This window comes from Lepus europaeus, chromosome 11, assembly GCF_033115175.1.
Source record: "Lepus europaeus isolate LE1 chromosome 11, mLepTim1.pri, whole genome shotgun sequence".
NCBI lineage: Eukaryota > Metazoa > Chordata > Mammalia > Lagomorpha > Leporidae > Lepus > Lepus europaeus.
The window spans coordinates 87,188,649-87,213,563 of record NC_084837.1 but is presented as its reverse complement, the minus strand read 5'-3'; the positions used below and the strand labels follow the sequence as shown (position 1 = coordinate 87,213,563).

At 43.7% G+C, this 24,915-nt stretch overlaps 1 protein-coding gene across 5 annotated transcripts in view; it reads left to right on the top strand.

The window, feature by feature from the left end:
- DPP8 (dipeptidyl peptidase 8) overlaps window positions 1-24,915 on the top strand; it is a 70,488-nt gene that overhangs the window by 38,136 nt on the left and 7,437 nt on the right. For 4 of the 5 annotated variants that reach the window (XM_062206145.1, XM_062206149.1, XM_062206147.1 and 1 more), the window contains 9 exons: window positions 656-815; window positions 5,096-5,175; window positions 10,305-10,457; window positions 10,712-10,847; window positions 12,733-12,878; window positions 19,335-19,481; window positions 20,622-20,774; window positions 23,301-23,443; window positions 23,996-24,107. In XM_062206145.1, the coding sequence (XP_062062129.1) occupies window positions 656-815; window positions 5,096-5,175; window positions 10,305-10,457; window positions 10,712-10,847; window positions 12,733-12,878; window positions 19,335-19,481; window positions 20,622-20,774; window positions 23,301-23,443; window positions 23,996-24,107 (1,230 nt within the window). Of the gene's footprint in view, window positions 1-655; window positions 816-5,095; window positions 5,176-10,304; window positions 10,458-10,711; window positions 10,848-12,732; window positions 12,879-19,334; window positions 19,482-19,889; window positions 20,026-20,621; window positions 20,775-23,300; window positions 23,444-23,995; window positions 24,108-24,915 lie in introns of those variants that run through there. The other variant, XM_062206150.1, reaches the window with a different exon arrangement.

The following is a 24,915-nucleotide window of genomic DNA, read 5'->3' as shown; positions in this document are numbered from 1 at the left end:
TGAAATGACATCTCACTGGCTGCAGATTTGTCTCTGGACACATCAGATAGTGAATACACAGCCTCATCTCCAGCCTTATCAGTGCTCTAGAGGATTTCAAGACTCCAGCTCTAAAGAGACTTTCTCCTCTTCTAAGTTGCCAAACTATACCAACATTTTCCAGTCTTCAATTTAATTTTGCATTTTCCAATTTAGCATAAAAATAAGAGACAAAATAAATACAACCAGCTTACTCTGTAGCTGAATATAAGCTTCAAATGATTCACCTAAAACAGATGAACATCTGTTTTCCCTCAATTGTTAGAATATTTTTCTTTGGAAAACAAAAGTAAAAAAATTTTTTTCTCATCATTTCTGTAATAAGATTTATATCATTAAAGAAATCTCATGCCATGTTCAAAGATTAAAGAGGTGGTGAGTAAGAAAAAGCTTTTGGCCATATTTTTCTGTTTTTCTCCATTTGGAAACATTTATTTCTCAATGGATAAAGCCTTTGACTAAAGTAAAATAAATCTGAAGGCGCAGCTAGAACTTATTATTGTAATTGTGCCACACCCCTGGCGCTGACAGTTGTTTTCCGTTTTTTCTGTAGCTTAATTGAATTATGTAGTGTTTTTGTTAGTGTGTATAGTAAATCAAGCTATTCATTTTACAGATCCATGACATCTTTCATGTTTTTCCCCAAAGTCACGAAGATGAAATTGAGTTTATTTTTGCCTCTGAATGCAAAACTGGTTTCCGTCATTTATATAAAATCACGTCCATTTTAAAGGAAAGCAAATATAAACGATCCAGTGGTGGTCTGCCTGCCCCAAGTAAGAAATCATTTTTATTTAAAAAAGAAAACAAACATTGGAGCAGAAGGTGGGAGGGACAGGAGAATGTCATGTGTCTTTCATATGCTTTATGTAAGCATCAGTGATGGCCTTATGAAACCTTCTATGGTAAAATACATGCATGTGTTAAAACACAGAACAAGGTTCTTGAGGAGTGAACATTAATAGTGGATAACACTGAGTATCTGGATTACTATTTTTTGGTGTTCTACTTTGGCCTTGAATGCAGTTTTTAATTTGTTTAAACATATTGAACCCATATTATTTTGTATTTTTTAAAAAACTACTTTAAAAAATGTTATATAATTATTAGCTAATTTTTTATACAAATGTTTCTTAAGCTATCTATGTCTACACTAAGCTTACTTTATTACTAAAAGTCTTCAGAGTAATAGAATTATCTTGCCTAAAGTAAAATTGAATATTATGTCAACTGAAGTTAATTTCTTTTTAAAAAGTGATGATTTCCCTTCTGGGTAACAATAAATGCTTAAGCCTAGGAAAGTGAAGTAGTACACCGAGTATTTTTCTTAGGTTTTTCTAAAACTGAATTCCAGTTTTCTACTTCATTAAAGCTTGTTTTGGAAGTACTTTATGATAACTTTTGTTATATACTTAACTGCCATTTGTAACTTACCAGGCTCAACCATTGCCTTTTTTAAAAAGTTGCAGTAAAATATGCATAGTAAGAGTTATTGTTTTGACCATTTTTAAGGGCACAGGTTAGTGGCATCAAGTACATTTATTCTGTTACCCCCGTGGCAGTCACCCCCGTCCATCTCCAGAACTGTTTCATCTTCCAAATCTGAAACTCTCCACTGAACAGTAACTCCCTGTGCCCTGCTCCTCCAAGCCCCTGTTAACCACTTGGTGCCTTTCTGAATGTGCTGCTCACACTCTAGACCCTTTTCCTTTCTGTGAGTGGAGTCACGCAGCAGTGGTCCTTTTGTGACTGCCTTATTTCCTTCAGCCTCGAGTCCTCAAGGCTGATCTGAGATGTGGCATGTATCAGAATTTCCTTCCTTCGCAAAGCTGCATAAGAGTTCACTTTATGTAAATTCCACATTTTGTATATTCATCTATCGGGGTACCTAGGCTGCTTCCATTTTTTAGCTACTGTCAGTAATGCTGCTGTGGACATGAGTCTACAAATAACTGTTCCTGTCCCAGCTCCCAGTTCCCTGGAGCATGTACCAGAGTAGAATTTCTGGGTCATAAAGTGATCCTATTTTTAATTTTTTGAGTAAATGCCATACCATTTTCCCTGAGCTGCTATGCCATTGGTGCATTAGTAGGAATGACTGTGCCATTTTACCTTCACACACACACACACACACACGCACACACACAGCAGTGTACAAACATTTTAATTTCACATCCTCAAAAATATTGGTTATTTTCTGTTTTGTTTTATAATAGCCATCCTAGCAAGTATGAGGTATTATTGTTCCATCCACTGTTTAACTTCCCAAATGGCTATAACGGCTGGTCTGGGCCAGGCCGAAGCCAGGAACCCAGAGCTTCATCCAGGTTTCCTTCAAGGGCATGGACCCAAAGTGGATCAAAAGTGGAGCAGCTGGGACTTGAACTGGAGCCCATATATGGGATAATAGTGTTGCAGGCGACAGCTTAGCCTGCGATGCCACAGTGCTGGCCTCTTTTTATTTCTTAGTCTTTCCAAGTTTTCCTTCTTTATGTCCACTTCATTTCCTTTTTAAGTGACTATAATATGAAATATTATTATCTATATATTAAGTAATCTTTCATTTTCTGCCCATAGAGTTTAAAAGTTTGTTTATTTGAAAGGCAGAGTGGAGCTGATGCTGTGGCGTAGCAGGTAAAGCCGCTGCCTGCAGTGCCGGCATCCTGTATGGATGCTGGTTCGAGTCCCAGCTGCTCCACTTCCAACTCAGCTCTCTGCTATGGCCTGGGAAAGCAGTAGAAGATGGCCCTTGGGGCTCTGCACCACGTGAAAAGACCTGGAGGAAGTTTCTGGCTCCTGGCTTCAGATTGGCACAGCTCCGGCAGTTGCAGCCAATGGGGGAGTGAACCATCGAATGAAAGACCTCTGTCTACCTCTACTTCTCTCTGTGTGTAACTCTGACTTTCAAATAAATAAAATAAATCTTAAAGAAAGAAAGGCAGAGTGACAGAAAGAGAGAGCTTCTATCTGCTAGTTCACTCCCCAAATGCCTGCAATCGTGAGGGCTGGGCCAGGCCATAACCAGGAGCTAGGAACTACATTTGAGTCTACCACTTGGGTAGCAGGAGTCCAAGTACCTCGGCCATCATCCATTGCCTTCCCAAGTGCATTAGCAGGAACTGGACCAAAGCAAAGTAGCCAGGACTCTAACCAGTACTACCATATGGGATGCCAGGGTTGGAAGCAGCAGCTTAAACCACTGCACCGTAACATCAGCTGCTTCTGTGTGTGTGTTTTTGTGTTTTAAGATTTATTTATTTATTTGAAAATCAGAGAGTTACAGAGAGGAAGAGGCAAAGAGAGAGAAGTCTTCCATCTGCTGGTTCACTCCCCAAATGGTCACAATGGCTGTAGTTGGGCTCAACTGAAGCCACGAACTTCTTCCAGGTCCTCCATATAGGTGCAGGGGCCCAAGTATTTGGGCCATCTTCTGCTTTCCCAGGCCACAGCAGAGAGCTGGATCAGAAGTGGAGCAGCGGGGACACGAACCGGCACCTATATGGGATGCTGGCGGCACTGCAGGTGGCAGCTTTACCTGCTATGCCACAGCTTTTCTCAGATTAGACCTCTTTGTTTAATGAAAAGGCCAAGAACACAGGTATTTTTGAATTTGTAGTTTCGTGGTGCAGTGGGTTCATCTGCTACCTGCAACTCCAGCATCCCATATGAGTGCAAGGTTAGTCCTGGCTTATCTGCTTCTGCTTCTGCTCCCTGCTAATGCACCTGGGAAGGCAGCTTTGGCCCTTGCCACCGATGTGGGAGACCTGGATAAAGTTCCAGGCTCCTGGCTTCAGTGTGGCCCAGCCCTGGCCATTGTGGCCATTTAGGGAGTGAACCATCAGATGGAAGATCTCTTTTTCTCTTTGTCTCCCTTCTGTGTCACTCTGTCTTTCAAATAAATAAAATAAATCTTGAAAAAAAAAAAAATCTGTGTTGCTATTTTCACATTATCCACATGGATCCTCCCATCATTATTCCAGAGTATTAAGATTCACACTTTGGGGGCTTGCACTATGGTATAATGGGCTAAGCCTCCGCCTGTGGTGCCAGCATCCCATGTGGGCACTGGTTCACATCCTGGCTGTTCCTCTTCCAATCCAGCTCTCTGGTATGGCCTGGGAAGGCAGTAGAAGATGTCCCAAGTCCTTGCATCCCTGCATCCACGTGGGAGACCCCAAAGAAGCTCCTAGCTTCTGGCTTTGGATTGGCCCAACTCTGGCCATTGTGGACATTTGGGGAGTAAACCAGCAGATAGAAGACCTTTCTCTTTGTCTCTTCCTGTCTCTGTATTTCTACCTCTCAAATAAATAAATATTAAAAAAAAAAGATTTATATGTTGGGGGTTGGCACCATGGTACAGCTGGTTAAGCTGGCACCTGCAAAGGTGGCATCCCATATGAACAGCAGTTGAAGTCCAGCAGTTGAAGTCCCGGCTGCTCTGCTTCTGATCCAGCTCCCTGCTAATGCACCTGGGAAAGCAAAAGAAGATGGCCCAAGTACTTGTCCTGCCACCTGTGTGGGAGACCCTGATGGAGTTCCAGGCTCCTGGCTTTGGCCCATTACAACCATTTGGGGAGTAAACTATTAGATGGAAGATTCTCTTTCTCTCTCTCTCTGCCTTTCAAATAAATCATTAAAAAAGGGCTCATAACTTGAATTTTTTTTTAAACTGTAGACTTTTATTGAATTAAAATTCACATAATATTAACCATTCTAAAATAAAGAATTCGATGGCTTTTTAAAAACTGGTATATTAAAATTATACATCTTTATGGGGCACATATCTTTATACATGGATACGTTGTGTAATGTTCAGCTCAGGGTAAGCATACTTTTAGCTCCTTGAACATTTATGATCTCTTCACTGGCGCTGAGCACATTCACAGTGTTGTGCAACCAGCTACCTCTGTCTAGTTCCAATACATTTTATTACCGTAAATACAACTTTAATTTTTAAATGCTGTTTTTTTGCAAAGAAAGTTTAGAGTACTGTTGTTATTGTTTCATTTGCTTTTAGTTTAGTATCAAGTACTGAATTACAACTGTTTGTCTTTAGGTGATTTCAAGTGTCCTATCAAAGAGGAGATAGCAATTACCAGTGGTGAATGGGAAGTTCTTGGCCGGCATGGATCTAATGTATGTTCTTTGATTCTACTGATAATGTTTGGTCAACATCTGTATGTATGCAATACAAAAAGTCAGCAGTGCAACTTAATGTGACCCCAAGCGTGGTGGTCCCAGTGAGTTGGGGCCTAAAATAACTCAAGTTATTAGAAAGGAAGAATAAGTTCAAATTACAAATCTCACTCATTTTATGACTGTGGAATTAAAATGTATTCTGAATACTAAAGTTCATCATTTTCAAATATATTTTCACTTCGTAAGGAAAGGCTTGGTCCACACTTTTAGGGTCTGGCAAAAGTTGGGAGTTAGGATATAATTTGAAAATTACTGTGCTGTTTCTACACTGGAAATTGTGTTTGCTTCAAATGAGTTATTTTTTCTCTTTCATTCCTCTGTATCATATCCCAGAGATTTGAACTTTACCCACTACTGCTAAGAGCGATGTGCATTTTTACATAGCTTAGATTGATAGGGGAGAGGAGCGAAATTTACTCTCAACAGGTGGCTTTCTGTGACAGGTCAATGGATGTTTTGTTTCTTTTGCCTCTCATAGTACCTTGGCTTTATTTCAGCTTTGAGTTAGGTGCTCAGCTTCCTGTGGTCTCTAAGAACTTACCCTTTCTGAATGCGACTCAGTTGATGTGTGCTGCCGGGACCTGGTGGAGACCTGGCTGTGATTTCCTCATACTGATACAGAGATTGATTTAGGACTTTGTATACTGTAGAAATCACCCAGTCACTGAGGTGACCACGGCGAGAGGATGAAGATATCCTGTCTGTTTTTGTTAGTGAAAACCGTGGACCATCATAGGCAACTTGAAAAGTGCAATTTCTACTGAGAGCCTCACGTGGTCTTCTGATTGTCGTCCAAATACATTTTTTTCTGTTTAGAGACCTTGGACATTACTGTCACTTGAGGGAAAAAAAAAAAGTCTTAATGTGGAGTTGGGGGAGGGGGAGCGTGGAAGGAGGTTTAAAAACATCTTATGGAATTCTAGGTTCTGAAAACAGAACATTACACTAATGTGAGTTTCATGGTGCATGATGGTTTTAGGAAACAAGTCATTGGATAATACTGAGGGAACTCCAAAGTTGTATTGATGCAGATCTGCTCCTTACTTGTGCAACCAAATGTCTCTGCTACTTGCCACAACATGCGTTCAGTTGCCTTTTTTTTTATGTCATGTCTTTTCCACTGCATTTCTGTCATCCTCTTCCATTTTCTATCTTGCGTTTTTCTGTCTTTATATATCTTTTTCCTTCTCTGCTTTTTACAACTGATCTTATTCTCATTCAGAAATTTCTAACAGCAGTAGCTGGATAAAGCTTTGAGACTTTTAAGTCCTTGTACTTCTTAACAGGTGAGGATGGTTCTTGTAGTTGGGTCCCTGGACCGGCAGAAAAATATCAGCATCATGTGAGAACTTGTTAGAAAAGCAGATTCTTGTGTCCTTCCCACACCTCGCAATGAGAACCTCTGGTGGTAGGCCCAGCAGTCTGTTTAACAAGCCCCCCAGGTGATTCTGGTACAACTTAAAAAAAAGATTTATTATTTACTTATTGAAAGGCAGAGCAACAGGCAGTAGGGAGTGGGGATAGAGAGAATCTTCCGTCTGCTGGTTCATTCCCCAGCTGTCCACAACAGCCAGGGCTAGGAAAACCCAACACCAGGAACCAGGAACTCCATCCTGGTCTCCCTTGTGGGTGACAGGGGCTCTAGAACCCTTGGGCCGTCATCTACTGCCTTCCTGGGTGCATTAGCAGGGAGCTGGGTTGGAAGTGAAATAGCCAGGATGCCAGTGTTCTAAGTCACAGCTTAACCCATTGCACCCCAACACCAGACCCTGATACTTCTGGTATGTGGTTACATAAAACAAAAAAGGAACCATGCCAGGTGGAGGTGAGGAATTGACTGGTTATTTCTTTAGTTTTGAAAGGCCTAAGTCCCAGCTGCTATGTCAAGAGTAGAACCAGTCCTAACCTTTTGCAGAGATTAACACAGAACATGAAAAGCTTCATGAACTTCTTTCTGTCATTTGTATCCTTTCTGTATATTTCATATAGGCCTGCTTAATTGCAAAGGTGTTTATGTCTCTTGATGCATATTAGAAGTGTTTGGTGATTAAGTTTCCAGACAAAAAACAAGACATTTAAAAATGCTTGAGGGCAAGAATTTGGGCTAGCAATTAAAATGCTAGTATGCTATATTAGAATACCTGGATTCTTTTTTTTTAATAAAATGAATTTATTTATTTATTTGAGAGGCAGAGTTACAGTCAGAGGAGGGATATATATATATATATATATATATATATATAGAGAGAGAGAGAGAGAGAGAGAGAATCTTCCACTTGCTGGTTCACTCCCTAAATGGCCTCAAAGGACAGAGCTGGGCCCATAAGTCAGCAGGAGCCAGGAGTTTCCTCCAGGTCTGCCATGTGGGTACAGGGGCCCAAACACTTGGGCCTTCTTCTGCTGCTTTCCCAGGTGCATTAGCAAGGAGCTAGATTGAAAGTGGAACAGCTGGGAATTGAACCAGTACCCATATGGGATGTCGGCACATCAGGTGGAGGCTTAACCTACTGGCCACAGTGCCGACCGCATTACCTGGATTCTAATCCCAGCTCTGGCTCGTGATTACAGTTTCCTGCTAATGCAGACCCTAAAGCAGCAAGTGATGACCCAAGTATTTGACTGCCACCTATGTGGGAAACCGCGATTGAGTTTTCATTTCCCAGCTTCTACCTAACCCAGCTTTAGCTATTGTGGGCATTTGGGGAAGGAACCATCAAATGGGAGCTCACTGTCTGTCTGCCTTTCAAATAATAAAAATAAATTATCAAAGTTTTAAAGGTCTTGCTTCTAGCAATGTATGTTGTCTTTTCTGTGTTCAAATTTTTGAATTTTACTAAGCATTGAGTAGTCTGGTAGAAGATTTTTTTAGGGCCCAACACTGTGGTGAAGCTCTGGCATTCTATATGGGCTCTGGTTTGAGTTCTGGCAGCTCCACTTCAATCCAATTCCCTGCTAATATGCCTGCAAAAGCAGCAGAAGATAGCCCAAGTGCTGGGTCCCTGCACCTGCATGGGAGACCTGAAAGAAGCTCCTGGCTCCTGGCTTTGGCCTGGCCCAGCCCTGGTCTTTGTGGCCACTTGGGAAGTGAACCGTTGCAGATGGAAGACTTTTCTCTCTGTCTCCCCTGCCCCCTCTGTAACTCTGCCTTTCAAATAAATAAATGTAAAAAATAAAGGGGGGGGGGGGGTCCTGCACTGTGGCATAACGGGCAAAACTGCCACCTACGGTGCTGGCATCCCAAATGGGCACCGATTCATGTCCTTGCTGCTCCACTTCCAATCCAGCTCTCTGCTATGGCCTGGGAAAGCAGTGGAAGATGGCCCAAGCCCTTGGGCCCCTGTACTCGAGTGGGAGACCTGGAAGAAGCTCCTGGCTCCTGGCTTCAGATCGGCTCAACTCCAATTGTGGCCATCTGGGGAGTGAACCAGAGGATGGAAGTCCCGTCTCTCTCTGCCTCTCCTTCTCTCTGTGTGTGTAACTCTGACTTTCAAAGTAAATAAATTTAAAAAAAAAAAGCAGGGCTGGTGCTGTAGCATATAAGCTAAGCTTCCTCCTGCGGTGCCAGCATCCCATATGGGTGCCAGTTCCAGTCCTGGCTGCTCCACTTCCGATCCAGCTCTCTGCTATGGCCTGGGGAAGCAGTAGAAGATGACCCAAGTGCTTGGGCCCCTGCACCCACGTGGGAGACCCAGAGGAATCTCCTGGCTCCTGGCTTTGGATTGGCTCAGCTCTGGCCATTACAGCCACTTAGGAAGTGAACCAGTGGATGGAAGACCTCTCTCTGTCTCTCCCTCTCTCTGTCTGTAATTCTACCTCTCAAATAAGTAAATAAAAACTAAAAGAAAAAAAAGCCAGACTTCCATATTTTTTTTTTAAAAATCAAGGTTATTTATTTAGAATCATAATTTGGGAATATTATCTGAATTTAGCTGTGAGTTTACTTGCATTTTGTGTGTGGGTTCTAAGTGAAGATTGAAACGATCTTACCCAAACTTATTTATAAATTATACCAGTGTTGAAACTGATTGAGTTCAACTGTTATCCAAACCAGTAGATAAAACACTTTTGAAAACTTGTACAAAAGACCAAAACAGTACTGCCTTAAGTAATACTGTACTGAAAAATATACAGAGTAAAATTAGACTCTTTCAAGTACATTTGAATGGTTAACCTAAAAAGAATGCTTATTTTAAAGAAATAATTCTTTTTTTCTTAAGACTTATTTAATAAACAAGAGAGACAGAGACAGAGTGATCCTCCATCTGCTGGTTCATTCCCCAGATGTCTGCAATGTACAGGGCTGGGCCAGGCCAAAGCCAGGAGCCAAGAGCTTCTTCCAGGTCTTTGGCAGGGGCCCAACCACTTGGGCCATCTTCACTGCTTTTTCCCAGGCCATAATCAGGGAGCTGGATCGGAAGTGGAGAAGCCAGGAGTTGAACTGGTGCCCATATGAAATGCCGGCGTTGCAGGCGGCATTACCCACTACGTTACAGTACTGTTCCCAGGAAAATAAGAAAAACACAGATTCTGACCAAATAACAAATTATACAATCTCTTTGCAATTCTAGATGGCATTTTTTTTCTGGATAGGATCTATTCCTAGCAATAAGTCACAAACAAAACTGACTCCTTTATTAACATATTTTTTTTAAGATTTTATTTATTTAGTTATTTATTTGAGAGGTAGTTACAGAGAGAAAAGTCTTCCATCCACTAGTTCACTCCGCAAATGGCCATATTAGCCAGAGCTGGGCCAGTCTAAGCTAGGAGCCAAGAACTTCGTCCAAGTCTCCCATGTGGGTGCAGGGGCCCAAGCACTTGGGTCATCTTCCACTGCTTTCCCAGGCCATAGCAGAGAGCTGGATCAGAAGAGGAGCAGCTGGGACACAAACCAGCACTGTTATGGGATGCTGGTGGTGCAGCAGAGGCTTAGCTTACTAGCCATAGCACCAGCCCCTTAACATATCTTTAAAAAAATAAAGTATGAAGAGTGGCATAAATGATGCTGAGTAAAATCTGGGCTTGTTCATTGCAAGGTCGCTGATTTTCTTATTGCTGTTTTGCAGATCCAGGTTGATGAAGTCAGGAGGCTGGTATATTTTGAAGGCACCAAAGACTCCCCCTTAGAACATCACCTGTACGTGGTCAGCTACGTAAATCCTGGAGAGGTGACAAGGCTGACCGACCGTGGCTATTCCCACTCTTGCTGCATCAGCCCGGTATGAAGCCCCTATTTGAAAAGGGTTTCTTGTCCTATAAAAACCCTCTGTTCATGTAATACTCCTTTTGAATGTTGTGAAAATGTCCTACGGAAGCCCAGTTAGTAAACATTTAGCCGTAACTTCTGTGCTATACCTGTATGTAAAGAGCCCAGCTCTTCTTAGACTCTTCCATATTAGTGTAATTGTAACAGCTGGTAATCTTTTTTTTACTTTTCTCTGAGGAAAACAATAATTGTTTCTCCTTTCTCCAGCATTGTGACTTCTTCATAAGTAAGTACAGTAACCAGAAGAACCCACACTGTGTATCCCTTTATAAGTTGTCAAGTCCTGAAGATGATCCAGCTTGCAAAACAAAGGAATTTTGGGCCACCATTTTGGATTCAGCAGGTACTTTTCCCCTGGAATGCTTGATTTCTTAAAGAATGGACTAATTTCATGTATTTTTGTAAGGTTTATTTATTTATTTATTTATTTATTTATTTATTTATTTATTTGAAAAGCAGAGTTATGGGGTGTGAGCCGGGGTAGGGGAGGCGGGGAGGAGGCAGAGAGAGAGAGAGAGAGATCTTCCATTTGCTGGTTCACTCCCCAAATGGCCATGATGGCCAGAGCTGGGCTGGTCTGAAGCCAGGAGCCAAGGTCTTCCTTAGGGTCTCCCATGTTGGGGGCAGGGGCCCAAACACTTGGGCCATCTTCTCCCATTGCTTTCCCAGGTACATTAGCAGGGAGCTGCATTGGAAGTGGAGCAGCAGGGACTCAAACCAGTGTCCATACGGGATGCCAGCACCACAGGCATGCCACAGCACCAGCCCCCATTCATGCATCTTTTAACTCACTTTCTCCCCAGTTTTTTTCTTGTTAAGTATTTTCTTTTCTTTCTTTCTTTTTTTTTTTTTTTTTTTTTTTTTTTTTGACAGGCAGAGTAGATAGAGACAGCGAGAAAGGTCTTCCTTTTTGCCGTTGGTTCACCCTCCAATGGCCGCTGCGGCTGGCGCATCACGCTGATCCGAAGCCAGGAGCCAGGTGCTTCTCCTGGTCTCCCATGAGGGTGCAGGGCCCAAGCACTTGGGCCATCCTCCACTGCCTTCCCCAGGCCATAGCAGAGAGCTGGCCTGGAAGAGGGGCAACCAGGATAGAATCCGGCGCCCCGACCGGGACTAGAACCCCGTGTGCCAGCACTGCAAGGTGGAGGATTAGCCTGTTAAGCCACGGCGCCGGCCTAAGTATTTTCAATCATTAATTGGGCCACCATTTTGGGTTCAGCAGGCAGGTACTTTTCCCCTTAACCTGACCTTAAATAAGATTAATATGCTAGGGCACTAGTGCTGTGGGATTAGGAAATCAGTGCAGAACCAGAGTATAGGTATGTGTTAGTGTCCACAGCAGGATTTGTAATACAGTGATTATCTCAGCTTAGTGCACTGTGCAGACACATGGAGAGTTCTGTATAGCTGTGGTGAGCCAAAGGCTGGGGGTGACTTTTTTTTTTTATTTGACAGAGTTAGACAGTGAGAGAGAGAGAGAAAGAGAAAGGTCTTCCTTCCGTTGGTTCACTCCCCAAATGGCCACCACGGCTGGAGCTATGCCAATCCGAAGCCAGGAGCCAGGTGCTTCTTCCTGGTCTCTCATGCGGGTGCAGGGGCCTAAGCACTTGGGCCCTCCTCCACTGCACTCCCGGGCCGCAGCAGAGAGCTGGACTGGAAGAGGAGCAACCAGGACTAGAACCTGGTGCCTATATGGGATGCCGGCGCTGCAGGCGGAGGATTCACCAAGCGAGCCACGGCGCCGGCCCCTGGGTGGGGGTGACTGTTTTCTCTGCATTCTGGTTAGGCTTAGCCTCTCATGACCAGAAACAGAACTGTTGAGCACCTGCTATGAGCAAGTTAAATTGACTGGGTTAAGTATGTGCCTCCTGTTTGTTTTTCCTCCCAGCCTAATGAGGTATGTGCCTGTTTCTACCCAGGTGTGTGGTGTAGCCATTAGTAAGTTTCACTGAGCTGAGCACCAAGTATTTGTATAGTTCTGTGCATGAATACTTATTGGGCTCCATGATTTATTCGAAACACTGTGTCTGCTTCTGAAATAAATAAAATCTGTGTTTGTTAGATGTTTCCAAGATGAAGATTCTTGCTTGATTTCTAGCTTACCACCTGAAAGGAGAGTGGTTGGTGAGCTGTGTGGGAGTCTGGGTTTTGCTGTCTTCTTCCTTGCTCTTGGATTGTCACACTCCCCTGAGAACTCCTGTAACAGGCCCTGTGTTACCTACTCACAGGTCCTCTTCCTGACTACACCCCTCCAGAAATTTTCTCCTTTGAAAGCACGACTGGATTTACATTGTATGGGATGCTATACAAGCCTCATGATCTGCAACCTGGAAAGAAGTATCCCACTGTGCTGTTCATCTACGGTGGTCCTCAGGTGGGCATGCTTAAATACAGACAAACGTGTGTGTGTGTGTGTATTTAGGTGATTTGTTTTTTAAATGTCTAGTCAGCTGTTTAGGTCAAGAATTTGAGCCCTGTTGGGCCTCTGCTGTTATCAGCTCTGGCTTATGTTCTTTCTTTTTATTTATTTATTTATTTATTTATTTATTTATTTATTTTTGGACAGGCAGAGTTAGAGAGAGAGAGAAAGGTCTTCCTTTAGCCATTGGTTCACCCCCCCAAGTGGCCGCTACAACTGGCGCTTTGCGGCCAGCACACTGCGCCGATCCGAAGCCAGGAGCCAGGTGCCTCCTCCTGGTCTCCCATGCGGGTGCAGGGCCCAAACACTTGGGCCATCTTCCACTGCCCTCCTGCGCCACAGCAGAGAGCTGGACTGGAAGAGGAGCAACCGGGACAGAATCTGGCGCCCCGACCAGGACTAGAACCTGGGGTGTCGGCGCCGCAGGCAGAGGATTAGCCTATTGAGCTGCGGCACCGGCCAGTGTGTTGCTTTCTATACAGAGAGGTTTGGGGAATACAATTAAATAATTAAATAGCTTAGTAAATAAAAAGAAGCCTTAGTAGCCTAATGAATTCCTCCTCTTTGTCCTGTGGCTGTCTCAAACAAGCTAAAATATTGTGATCAGTTAGTTCAGGCAACTGCTGTGGTAATCAGTGCTGTAAGAAGCTTACACCTTGGTCTTCCTTTTTCTGTATTAAAAATTGCCATGTGACTGTTAAGTAAATGCTTTTGACTATCAGAGTGAAGTATTTGGGATAGGTGAATTGGTTGCCAATTTTTTTTAAGATTTATTTATTTTATTTGAAAGAGTTACACAGAGAAAGAAGGAGAGGAAGAGAGAGAGAAAGTGGTCTTCCATCCATTGGTTCGCTCTCTAGTTGGCCACAATGGTCAGAGTTGCTCTGATCCGAAGCCAGGAGCCTGGAGCTTCTTCTGGGTCTCCCATGCAGGTGCGGGGACCCAAGGACCTGGGCCATCTTTTACTGCTTTCCCAGACCATAATAGCAGAGAGCTGGATCAGAAATGGAACAGCTGTGTTTCAAACTGGTGCCCATACAGGATTGACCCGCTGAGCCGCAGCACCAGCCCCCAATTGTGTTTCCATAATGCAACTCTTGGACCCAATAATACCCTTTATAATAATATCCAGTTATGTAGTATCTGGAAATATATCTAGGTAGCAAGTTGTACAAAAATAAAATAAAAGTAAAATTACATAAGCTATAAAATCTCAGTTATGATAGTTATGTATTGAGTTAAATCATTTTGCTATCATTGAGTGTGACAAACAAAACATGCATATTTGTATTGCTGGCATCTACATAAATAGTTAAATTAGTCTTTGATTAAAGACTTGAAGCCAAATCTTTGTAAACTTAAAAAAAAAAAGGCTTAACACAAAGCAACTCAAAAAAGAAATTACAAGAGATACTCAGAAGCTTTGCATGTTTTGTTACTTGCCTTTGTTAGAAAAGGTTAGTAAGAGGTGGGCATTTGGCCTAGTGGTTAAGACACTGGTTAGATTGCCCCTGGCCTGTATCAAACCCCCAGCTTCCGGCCACTGCAGACCTTGAGAAGCAGCATTGATGGCTCAAGGAATTGGATTCCCGCCACCCACACGAGACACATGGGTTATGTTCCCAGCTCCTGGCTTCAGCCCTGACTGTTGCAGTGTTGTAAGCCATTTGGATAGTGGACCAGCAAATAGATCATTGCCCACTCATTCTCTCTCTCTGGCTCTCAAAGAATTTTTTTTTTTCAATCTTAAGAATCAAAGGCTAAGTAAGAGGGAGGTCGTATTTCTAGTGAAGAAATGATATATAAGGAATATGCAAGATATACTGTAAACGCTAGATTTTGAGACTAAAGCTCTCAGGGCTGGCGCTGTGGAGCAGTGGGTTAACGCCCTGGCCTGAAGCGCCGGCATCCCATGTGGATGCCAGTTCTAGTCCCGGTTGCTCCTCTTCCAATCTGTCTGCTATGGCCTGGGAAAGTAGTAGATGGCCCAAGTGCTTGGGCTCCTTCACCCGCGTGGGAGACCCGGAAGAATCTCCTGGCTCCTGGCTTCAGATTGGTGCAGCTCCGGCCGTCGCGGCCATCTGGGGAGTAAACCATCAGATGTAGGACCTCTCTCTCTTTCTGCCTCTCCTCTCTGTGTAACTCTGACTTTCAAATAAATAAATAAAGCTTAAAAAAAAAAAAAAGACTAAAGCTCTCCATTCTCTATTAGGTAATTAACATCCATCAATTATTAGTTATTAAGTTTTAAATTTTATTTATTTACTTGAGAGACAGGAAGCACAGTCCTGTTCATTGCTCACTCCCCAAATGCCTGCAGCTCAGTCCTCATCTCCCAAGTGGGTAGCAGGAGCCCAGCTGCCTGAGCTCTCACTGCTGCCACTGCATCAGCAGATAGCCAGGGTCAGGAACCAGGAGCTGAGAGCTGAACCCAGGCACTCTGAAATGAGAGCATCTTAACTGCTAGGCTAAATGCTCATTCCCCAGTAATCAAGTTTTGGGGTTTTTTGTTTGTTTGTTTTTAGAGATTTTATTTATTTGTTTGAAAGGCAGAGTTACAGAAAGGCAGAGGCAGAGAGAGAGGTCTTCCAACCATTGGTTCTCTCTCCAAATGGCCACAACAGCCAGAGCTGGGCTGATCCAAAGCCAGGAGCCAAGAGCTTCTTCCAGGTCTCCCACATGAGTACATGGTCCCAAGGACTGCATGTCCCAGCCGTAGCTATGGTAGGCATTTGGGGAATGAACCAGCAGTTAGAATATTTAAACAAAAATCTAAATAAAAAAATGCAACTTCATATAATGAAGTGCTATGAATTGCTGGGAACAGGAACAGCAAAGTGACTGAGGGGAATTCGGATAGAAAAGTCTGGGAAGACTTCCCTTGAAGGTATAAAGATGGAGAAGGGATGAGCCATGTTAAAGATCTGAAGGAAGAGCATTCCAGATGAAGGGACCAATAAGTGTTAAGGTACCAGGGTGAGAACCAGCTTGATAGTGTTGATAGCTTAGTACAGTGTGCAAGGGGGACGTGGTGTAAAAAGAGGTCAGAGGCGGGGCTTGTGCTGTGGTGCAGCAGGTTAACGCTCTGGCTTGAAGAGCCAGCATTCCAAATGGGTGCTAGTTCGAGACCCGGCTGCTCCACTTCCAATCCAGCTCTCTGCAATGGCCTGGGAAAGCAGTGGAAGATGACCCAAGTCCTTGGGCCCCTGCACCCACTTGGGAGACCCGGAGGAAGCTCCTGGCTCGTGGCTTCAGATCGGTGCAGCTCTGGCTGTTGCAGCCAATTAGGGAGTGAACCATCGGATGGAAGACCTCTCTCTCTCTCTCTCTGCCTCTCCTCTCTCTGTGTAACTCTTTAAAAAAAGAGGTCAGAGGGCCAGCGCCACAGCTCGATAGGCTAATCCTCTGCCTCCGGCGTCAGCACCCTGGGTTCTAGTGCCGGTTGGGGTGCCGGATTCTGTCCCGGTTGCTCCTCTTCCAGGCCAGCTCTCTGATGTGGCCTGGGAGTGCAGTGGAGGATGGCCCAAGTGCTTGGGCCCTGCACCCGCATGGGAGACCAGGAGAAGCACCTGGCTCCTGGCTTCGGATGGGCACGGTGCGCAGGTCGCAGCACGCCGGCCGCAGCAGCCATTGGGGTATGAATCAGTGGAAAAGAAAGACCTTTCTCTCTGTCTCTCTCTCTCACTGTCCTCTCTGCCTGTCCAAAAAAAAAAAAAAAAAAAAGGTCAGAGGCAGCTAAGGGCCATGTGAATGATTTAGGTCTTTTTGTGAAGGATACTGGAGCCATTAGAGGGAGCCAAGCAGTAGTCATACCTTACTCAAATTTTTTTTTTTTTTTTTTTTTTTTTTTTTTTTTGACAGGCAGAGTGGCCAGTGAGAGAGAGACAGAGAGAAAGGTCTTCCTTTTGCCGTTGGTTCACCCTCCAATGGCCGCCGCGGTAGCGCGCTGCGGCCGGCGCACCGCGCTGTTCCGATGGCAGGAGCCAGGTGCTTATCCTGGTCTCCCATGGGGTGCAGAGCCCAAACACTTGGGCTATCCTCCACTGCACCCCCTGGCCACAGCAGAGAGCTGGCCTGGAAGAGGGGCAACCGGGACAGGATCGGTGCCCCGACCGGGACTAGAACCCGGTGTGCCGGCGCCGCAAGGCGGAGGATTAGCCTGTTGAGCCACGGCGCCGGCCTTACTCAAATTTGTAGAACATCACTGTGTTACTGCAGGAACAAAGAGACTATATATGAGAGTAGTTGTTTGTTGTTACAGTGGCATTAAACATCCAAAAGTACAAAATGGGGATGCTCACCCCAGTACCTAGCCCAGTAAATATCCGGTAGATGCCCACACTGCTGATTGCAATCCTGTGTCAGCTAACAACAGGGACGTGCTCTGAGAAATGTGTCATCGGGTAGTTTCTTCATTGTGGGAGCATCACAGGGTGTTCTTACACAGACCTGGACCTGAACAGCATAGGCCAGTCACTCAGCACAGCCTTGTGAGGCAACCATGGATGCCGTAAACATGGGATGTATGAGGCTGCTACCAACGTAACACAGCAGTTTTTTCTTTTTCTTTTCTTTTTCTTTTTTTTTTTCTTTTTTTTTTTTTTTTTTAATTTGACAGATAGAGTTAGTGAGAGAGAGAGACAGAGAGAAAGGTCTTCCTTCCGTTGGTTCACCCCCCTAAATGGCCTCTATGGCCGGAGCTATGCCTATCCAAAGCCAGGAGCCAGGTGCTTCCTCCTGGTCTCCCACATGGGTGCAGGCGCCCAAGCACTTGAGACATCCTCCACTGCCCTCCTGGGCCACAGCAGAGAGCGGGACTGGAAGAGGAGCAGCCAGGACTAGAACCCCGTGCCCACATGGAATGCCGGCGCCGCAGGTGGAGGATTAGCCAAGTGAGGCATTGCGCCGACCCCACAGCACAGTTTTAGAGTAGAGTTATGTGTAAGTAGCAGTACCCTTTAATGATTACAAGGGCCGGTGTTTTGTACAGCAGCTGTTAGAGTGCCTAGATTTGTGTCCTCCACTCCGCTTTTGATCTAGCTTCCTAACACACTGCCTGGGCGACAGCAGGTGATGGCTGAAGAACTTGGGTCCCTGCTACCCACGTGGGAGACCAGGATGGAGTTACAGACTTCGGCCTGGCTGTTGTGGGCTTTTGGGGAGTAAACCAGGACATATACAATCTCTCTGTGTCACCTTTACAGTAAACTAAAGCAGACAAATATAAGTCTTAAAAATAGTAATAAAAAGTTTGGTATAGTAGATTCATAAACCAGTAACGTGATTTTTATTGTCATTGTCAGGTGTTACAGACTGTACATAACTGTGTATCTATACTTTGTTGTGACTGGCAGCTCAGTATAGGTTTTTCACTCCAGCGTCACCACAGACCTGGAGGTCTTGTATTACACTACCATGTGACATTGTCACTGGGTAACAGGAATTCTTCTGTTCTAATATCGTGGGCCCACTGTCTTGTTTGCTTCCGTGTCATTGCAATGTCATGATGAAGCACATGACCATAAAGTCCTCTTTGCACAAGGTGTTCTGTTTCTGCTATGGCACTGAAATTCATTTAACTTCTCAGGCATCTGGAAGTGCAGTCTCTGGGGTGACAAAGTGATTTAAAGATTATTCTGCTTTTCATACTGATGTGTACTAGGAAAAAGGAGCTGGACTGGTCAGAGACAACCCCAGAAGAAACAAATTGTGAGGGAAGGTGACCTTTATATCCTTGTTACTGTCGTTTGAATGACAGTTCTTTGAGGTAGAAATCCTCAGTTGAGCAACTTTTTCTATGGGGTAGATTAATTCTCTTCTTGTGCGTGTAATTAATGTCCAAGTTAGAATTTTCTGGGAACTGGCACCATGGCTCACTAGGCTAATCCTCTGCCTGTGGCACTGGCATCCCATATGGGGCCGGGTTCTAGTCCCAGTTGCTTCTCTTCTAGTCCAGCTCTCTACTGTGGCCCGGGAAGACAGTGGAGGATGGCCCAGGCCCTTGGGCCCTGCACCAGCATGGGAGACCAAGAGGAAGCACCTGGCTCCTGGCTTCAGATAAGCACAGCTCTAGCCATTGCAGCCATTTAGGGGGTGAACCAACGGAAGGAAGACCTTTCTTTTTCTCTCTCTCACTGTCTGACTCTGTCAAATAAATAAATTAAATTAAAAATAAAAAAAAGAGTTTTCTTAGTCTGTAGTGATTTAGTAATTGCCCTGAACCGTGAGTGTGAAGTTAACAAGACATAACATAAACATGAACAGACTTAATTTAAAAAAAAAATCACCGAAAAATTATATTTTGATGAAATCATATTAAAAAATGTAAGCTTTTTTGCAGCAGCCTGTCTCTCTTGTGCTTTGGAATGCCACCGTGTAGTAAATTTCACCAGCACTGTGTTTTTTCCTCAGGTGCAGTTGGTAAATAACCGATTTAAAGGAGTCAAGTATTTCCGCTTGAATACCCTCGCCTCTCTGGGCTACGTGGTTGTGGTGATAGACAACAGGGGGTCCTGTCACCGAGGGCTTAAGTTTGAAGGCGCCTTTAAATATAAAATGGTGTGTGAGCATAAAAACACTTTTCTTTTTAAGACATTGACATTTTCTGGTGCGTTGCTTACTGTTAAACCCCAGAGAGAGAATTGGGAGAAGGAGCACTGAGTGGGAGATAGAGAGCAAGTGAACAAAAGAGAGAAAGACAGTGTTAGAGCTTGGGGGTGGGAGGGAAGACACAACTCGGTGTTTACTAGACTAGCTCTGGTCCACCTGTGTGTATCCTCAGGGAGCTGAGAGAGGGCTCCCTTTAACACAGAAATACCCTCTTTCTGCCTTAGCCAGAGACAGCACTGTTGATTGCTCCATACCCTGTATGCTGTCGAGGAATAATTGAGATTTGTTCTGTCCTCTGTGAAGAGGGAAACCAACTGGTTAGTGCCTTCCTTGTGACAAGCCTCTTTCTCTCTACAGGAAGCTTTAAATGCTACCTTTTAGAGATGCCCCATGTCCTTTCCGCTGCTTTGGGAAATGATGAGAACCTGATGTTCCTTTTGCACAGTAAGGCAGTTACTGTGTTTGCCAGTGTGTTGGACATGCTGAGTGAGAGATGGGGATTTTCTCCCACAGCCAGTTCTTTGACCTTATGTTGTATTCTCATGTAAGTTTTTTTATTTTGTTTTTGTTTTTGGCTCAGTGAAGTGAGACTGTGTGCACTGGCAGGCCAAGCACTAGAGCAGGGTGTTAGTGGCAGGAATCAGGACTCAGCAGGGCTTTGAGGAGTAGTGCATTCAGTTTGTAGAGGTAGTGTGGCGGGAAATAGGAAGACAGGGCCTCCGCTTTACTGCACTAAGCATTAAAAAGGAGAAGTAAAATTAATGCATCTCTTAAGGGGGCTAATTTTTTTACTTTGGGTATAGAAAGGCTTGTTACAAGGAAGATGCTGACCTCTTAGCAGACAACAGAACAAATAGAAATGAGAGTACCCCAAAAGCAAGGGATAGTTTGGGTAGCAAGAGGAAACAGCTTTATGACTAAAAGGTAGTTAAAAGCTAGGATAAGCTAGCCACATAAATTTTTTAAAGTTGGGTGGGGGAGATAAAAACACAGATATGTTTAATGAAAACATTTATCAACTTTAAAAGCGCTCTTATAATAAGGCTTTTATTCATCAGAATTGGTGAAATACTGTCCCTTTCTTAACAGGGTCAAATAGAAATTGATGATCAGGTGGAAGGACTCCAGTATTTAGCTTCTCGATATGATTTCATTGACTTAGATCGTGTAGGCATCCACGGCTGGTCCTACGGAGGCTACCTCTCCCTGATGGCATTAATGCAGAGGTCGGATATCTTCAGGGTACGTGACTTCCTATTCTACTCTTTTTTGCAATAAGGCTAGGATTTTCTGTAAATTGAGAATATCAAAAATGCCCATTTTCTGGAGGTTTTACAGAGTTGGCAGTATAATGGAATGTTAGGGTATATGTGTTTAATAGCCATGTGAAATATGTATATTTCTCAAGTGCTTTCTAAATACATACATTTTGTTTATTTCATTTATTTTTTAAAGATTTATTTATTTGAAAGAATTACAGAGTGAGAGAAGGAGAGACAGAATCTTCCATCCACTGATTCACTCTCCAAAGGGCCACAACAGCTGGCACTGGGGCTGTACCAAGCCAAAGCCAGGAGCCAGGAGCTTCCTCTGGGTCTCTCATGTGGGTGACAGGGACCCAGGCACTTGGACCATCTTCTGCTGCTTTTAGCAGGGAGCTAGATTAGAAGTGGAGCAACCAGGACACAAACTGGCACCTACATGGGATGTTGGTGTTGCAGGCAGCAGCCACACCACAATGCCGTCCTGTTTACATATTTTAAATACTTGTCAACGTGACAGCCAGTTAATGGTTATTTACACACTTCATGCCAAAGTCATGATCAGTAAAACATATACACATTTTAGATTGTAATTATTTGATTAGTTGATGGGCTGTGAGCTCTGAGGGCAGGGACCTGTTTGTCCTGTATTCCACTGTATCCTCAACAGCCAAGCAAAATGCATGGCACACAGTAGACCTTCAATAAATCTGTGTTGAATGCTTAGATAAACACAATTCTGTAGAAAAAAAAATCTTAGGAAAATATGCCAGAAGAAAATACATTAAGATGATAACAGTTGTTAAGGGAATAGAAATTATGAATAATAAGTAGTTTTTCCTTGTTTACTCTTTCAGTGGCATGATTCTGTTTTACAGTGAAAAATAATTTTTATTTATGTGTTTATTTGAAAAGCAGACAGACATCTCCTGTCTGCTGGTTCACTCCCCAAATGCGCACAACAGCTGGGGCTGGGCAGACCAAAGCCAAGAGCCAGGAACTCAATCCGGGTCTCCCACATGGGTGGCAGGGACCCAACTACTTGAGCCATCACCTGCTGCCTCCCAAGGAGTACATTAGCAGGAAGCTGGATTAGGAGTGAAGCCAGGACTGCAGCCCAAGCACTCTGATATGGGTTATAGGCATCCCAAATGGCAGCTTAACTGCTGCCCTGAACACCTGACCCTTATTTTTAAAAATAAAAACGGTAAGTTTTTTGTTCTTTATAGTAACTACAAACGAACTCTGAAAACTGCCATAATTTTCTCAGGCTTGTAGCTGTTGAGAAAGTAATTGGAATATTTATTTATTTATTTATTGTTAAATACAGTTCTACATATATTGCTTCCTTCAGTACCTACTCTTTTTTTTTTTTTTTTTTTAACATTTATTTCATTTTTTTGAAAGAGTTACAGAGAGAGGTAGAGCCAGAGAGAGCGTGAGAGAGGTCTTCCATCTGCTGGTTCACTCCCCAAATGACCACAATGGCCAGAACTGAGCTGATCTGAAGCCAAGAGCCAGGAGCTTCTTCTGGGCCTCCCATGTGGATGCAGGGGCCTAAGAACTTGGGCCATCTCCTACTGCTTTCCCAGGCCATAGCAGAGAGCTGGATCGGAAGAGGAGCAGCCAGGACTTGAACCAGAGTCCATATGGAATGCTGGTGCTGCAGACCAGGGCTTTAACCTGCTGCACCACATCGCCAGCCCCATAATTAGAATATTTAACTATAGGCCGGCACCATGGCTTAACAGGCTAATCCTCCGCCTTGCGGCGCTGGCACACCGGGTTCTAGTCCCGGTTGGGGCACCGGATTCTATCCTGGTTGCCCCTCTTCCAGGCCAGCTCTCTGCTATGGCCCGGGAAGGCAGTGGAGGATGGCCCAAGTGCTTGGGCCCTGCACCCACATGGGAGACCAGGAGAAGCACCTGGCTCCTGGCTTCAGATCAGCACGATGCGCTGGCCGCAGCGGCCATTGGAGGGTGAACCAATGGAAAAGGAAGACCTTTCTCTCTGTCTCTCTCACTATCCACTCTGCCTGTCAAAAAAAAAAAAAAAAGAGTATTTAACTATAAACTGTGTTATATCCTTAACATGAGGCACATTTGTAGAACATGCATTTATGTCCTTAACTGTTTTAAATTCTGAACTGGCAGCAGAGGCTAACAGAACAAAAAGGTGACTGCTCTTCCTGCTTAAAGCCAGGAGCTGGCACACATGGTTTCCCCAGCCAGGCTCCAGTGCTGGCTCCTCCTCCAACAGAGAGCCCCACATTTGTATTTCAGCTAGCAGCCTGCCTGTGGAATGTGAAACTTACTCAAAAAGTATCAAATTCTTGACTTTGAGGCTCCTCTTGGATTTTCAAAGTTGCCTGGGAAGGACCATGTATGCCTCCCTAGCAGGGTTAAAGCCTAAGGATAATTTTAGCTCGTAAATTTGCACTTGTAAATCCTTGGTGCTAACCACCCTTTTCTGGAACCCAGCTGACCGGCAGTGCTGTCTTGTGCAGGTTGCAATTGCTGGGGCCCCGGTCACTCTGTGGATCTTCTATGATACGGGATACACGGAACGTTACATGGGTCACCCTGACCAGAATGAACAGGGCTATTACTTAGGATCTGTGGCCATGCAAGCGGAAAAGTTCCCCTCTGAGTAAGTTCAAGCTTTAAAATTAAGATTATAAAACTTAAATTGTATTTTTAAATCTTATCTTTTAAATAATGAAAACTTCAAATACTGAAAGAACAAAATTAATATTTTATAAAAGAGTGTAGCTGGTTCTCAAAGCTGAATTATAGGCCAGTTCATGAACTGTGATTTGGTTTTTTTCACAAGCTATATTTGAAGCAATAGCTTATGCTGAGCGAAGTTAAATATACAACTGTTTCAAGGCAGAAAAATTCTGTGCTTAAGTATGAGTGTATTTTATAAATAGTTTTTCTAGGGATGTGCTGTAATTGTTGATATGTTCTAATGTTTTAAAAGAAATTGAATTTATGATCTTTTAAAATCTTATTACATGTGGCAGTCTGGTTACTATATTAAAAATTTACTATTAAAAGTATTGGATCTTTATTCTGGCATTAGAATATAAAGAAATTATTCTAGCTAAGTATTATTTTAAAGGTTTTAAGTGTATTTTATTTTAAGTTCCTCAAATTCTCTACTATTTTGTCTAATCCTCTAATATTTCAATTTCTCCAGACCAAATCGTTTACTGCTTCTGCATGGGTTCTTGGATGAGAATGTCCATTTTGCACACACCAGTATATTACTGAGCTTTTTAGTGAGGGCAGGAAAGCCATATGATTTACAGGTGAGTTATTCTGCATTCTGGTGAAATGCATTAGTGCTTAGTGATTGATTTCTCTGAAATCTGAAATAAACTATGGGGTAAGTCTGAATTTTCAGGTCTGTGCATCTTCTGTTCAGGAGAACTAAACTAATAGGTATAGCTCATAGTGCCTGTAGTTAGATAAAAGTTAGGATTCTGTTGAAGTCAGCCTGAAAAGCTGTCCTGCCAGCTTGCATGATGTGTATATATGTATCCGCTTTCAGTTTATAAGCACAGGAGGGATGACCCGGAAGTCTATTCACTCCCCTTTGTTTTTCCTTCTCCCCTTTGAAGGATAAGGAAATGCCGCTTGATTTCATTCTTGTAAATGAGTTTTTAGGGGCCGACACTGTGGTGCAGCAGGTTAAGCCTCTGCCTGCAGTGCCAGCATGGCCTGTGGGTACCGATTCAACTTCTGGCTGCTCCTCTTTGGATCCAGTTCCCTGCCAATGGCCCAGGAAAGCCTTCCTACTCCTCCTGGCTTCGGCCTGGTCCAGTCTCTGTCCTTGCATCTGTTTGGGGAGTGAACCAGTGGATGGAAGATCTCTCTCTTTCTGTCTCTCTCTCTCTCTGTCTCTGTAACTCTGCCTTTCAAATAAATAAAATAAGTCTAATTTTTTAAAAAAGAATTTTTAGGATCCGATTTTAATTCATTTTAATTTTTCATTTGCTCTTATTTTATATTGCCATTGGAGCAGAAACCAGCAAGTTGTCCTCTGTTGCTCCATTACTCAGAAAAAGGTTTAAAAAAATTATTCCTTTTTTTCTGCTCCTTAAACAGGTTATGTGC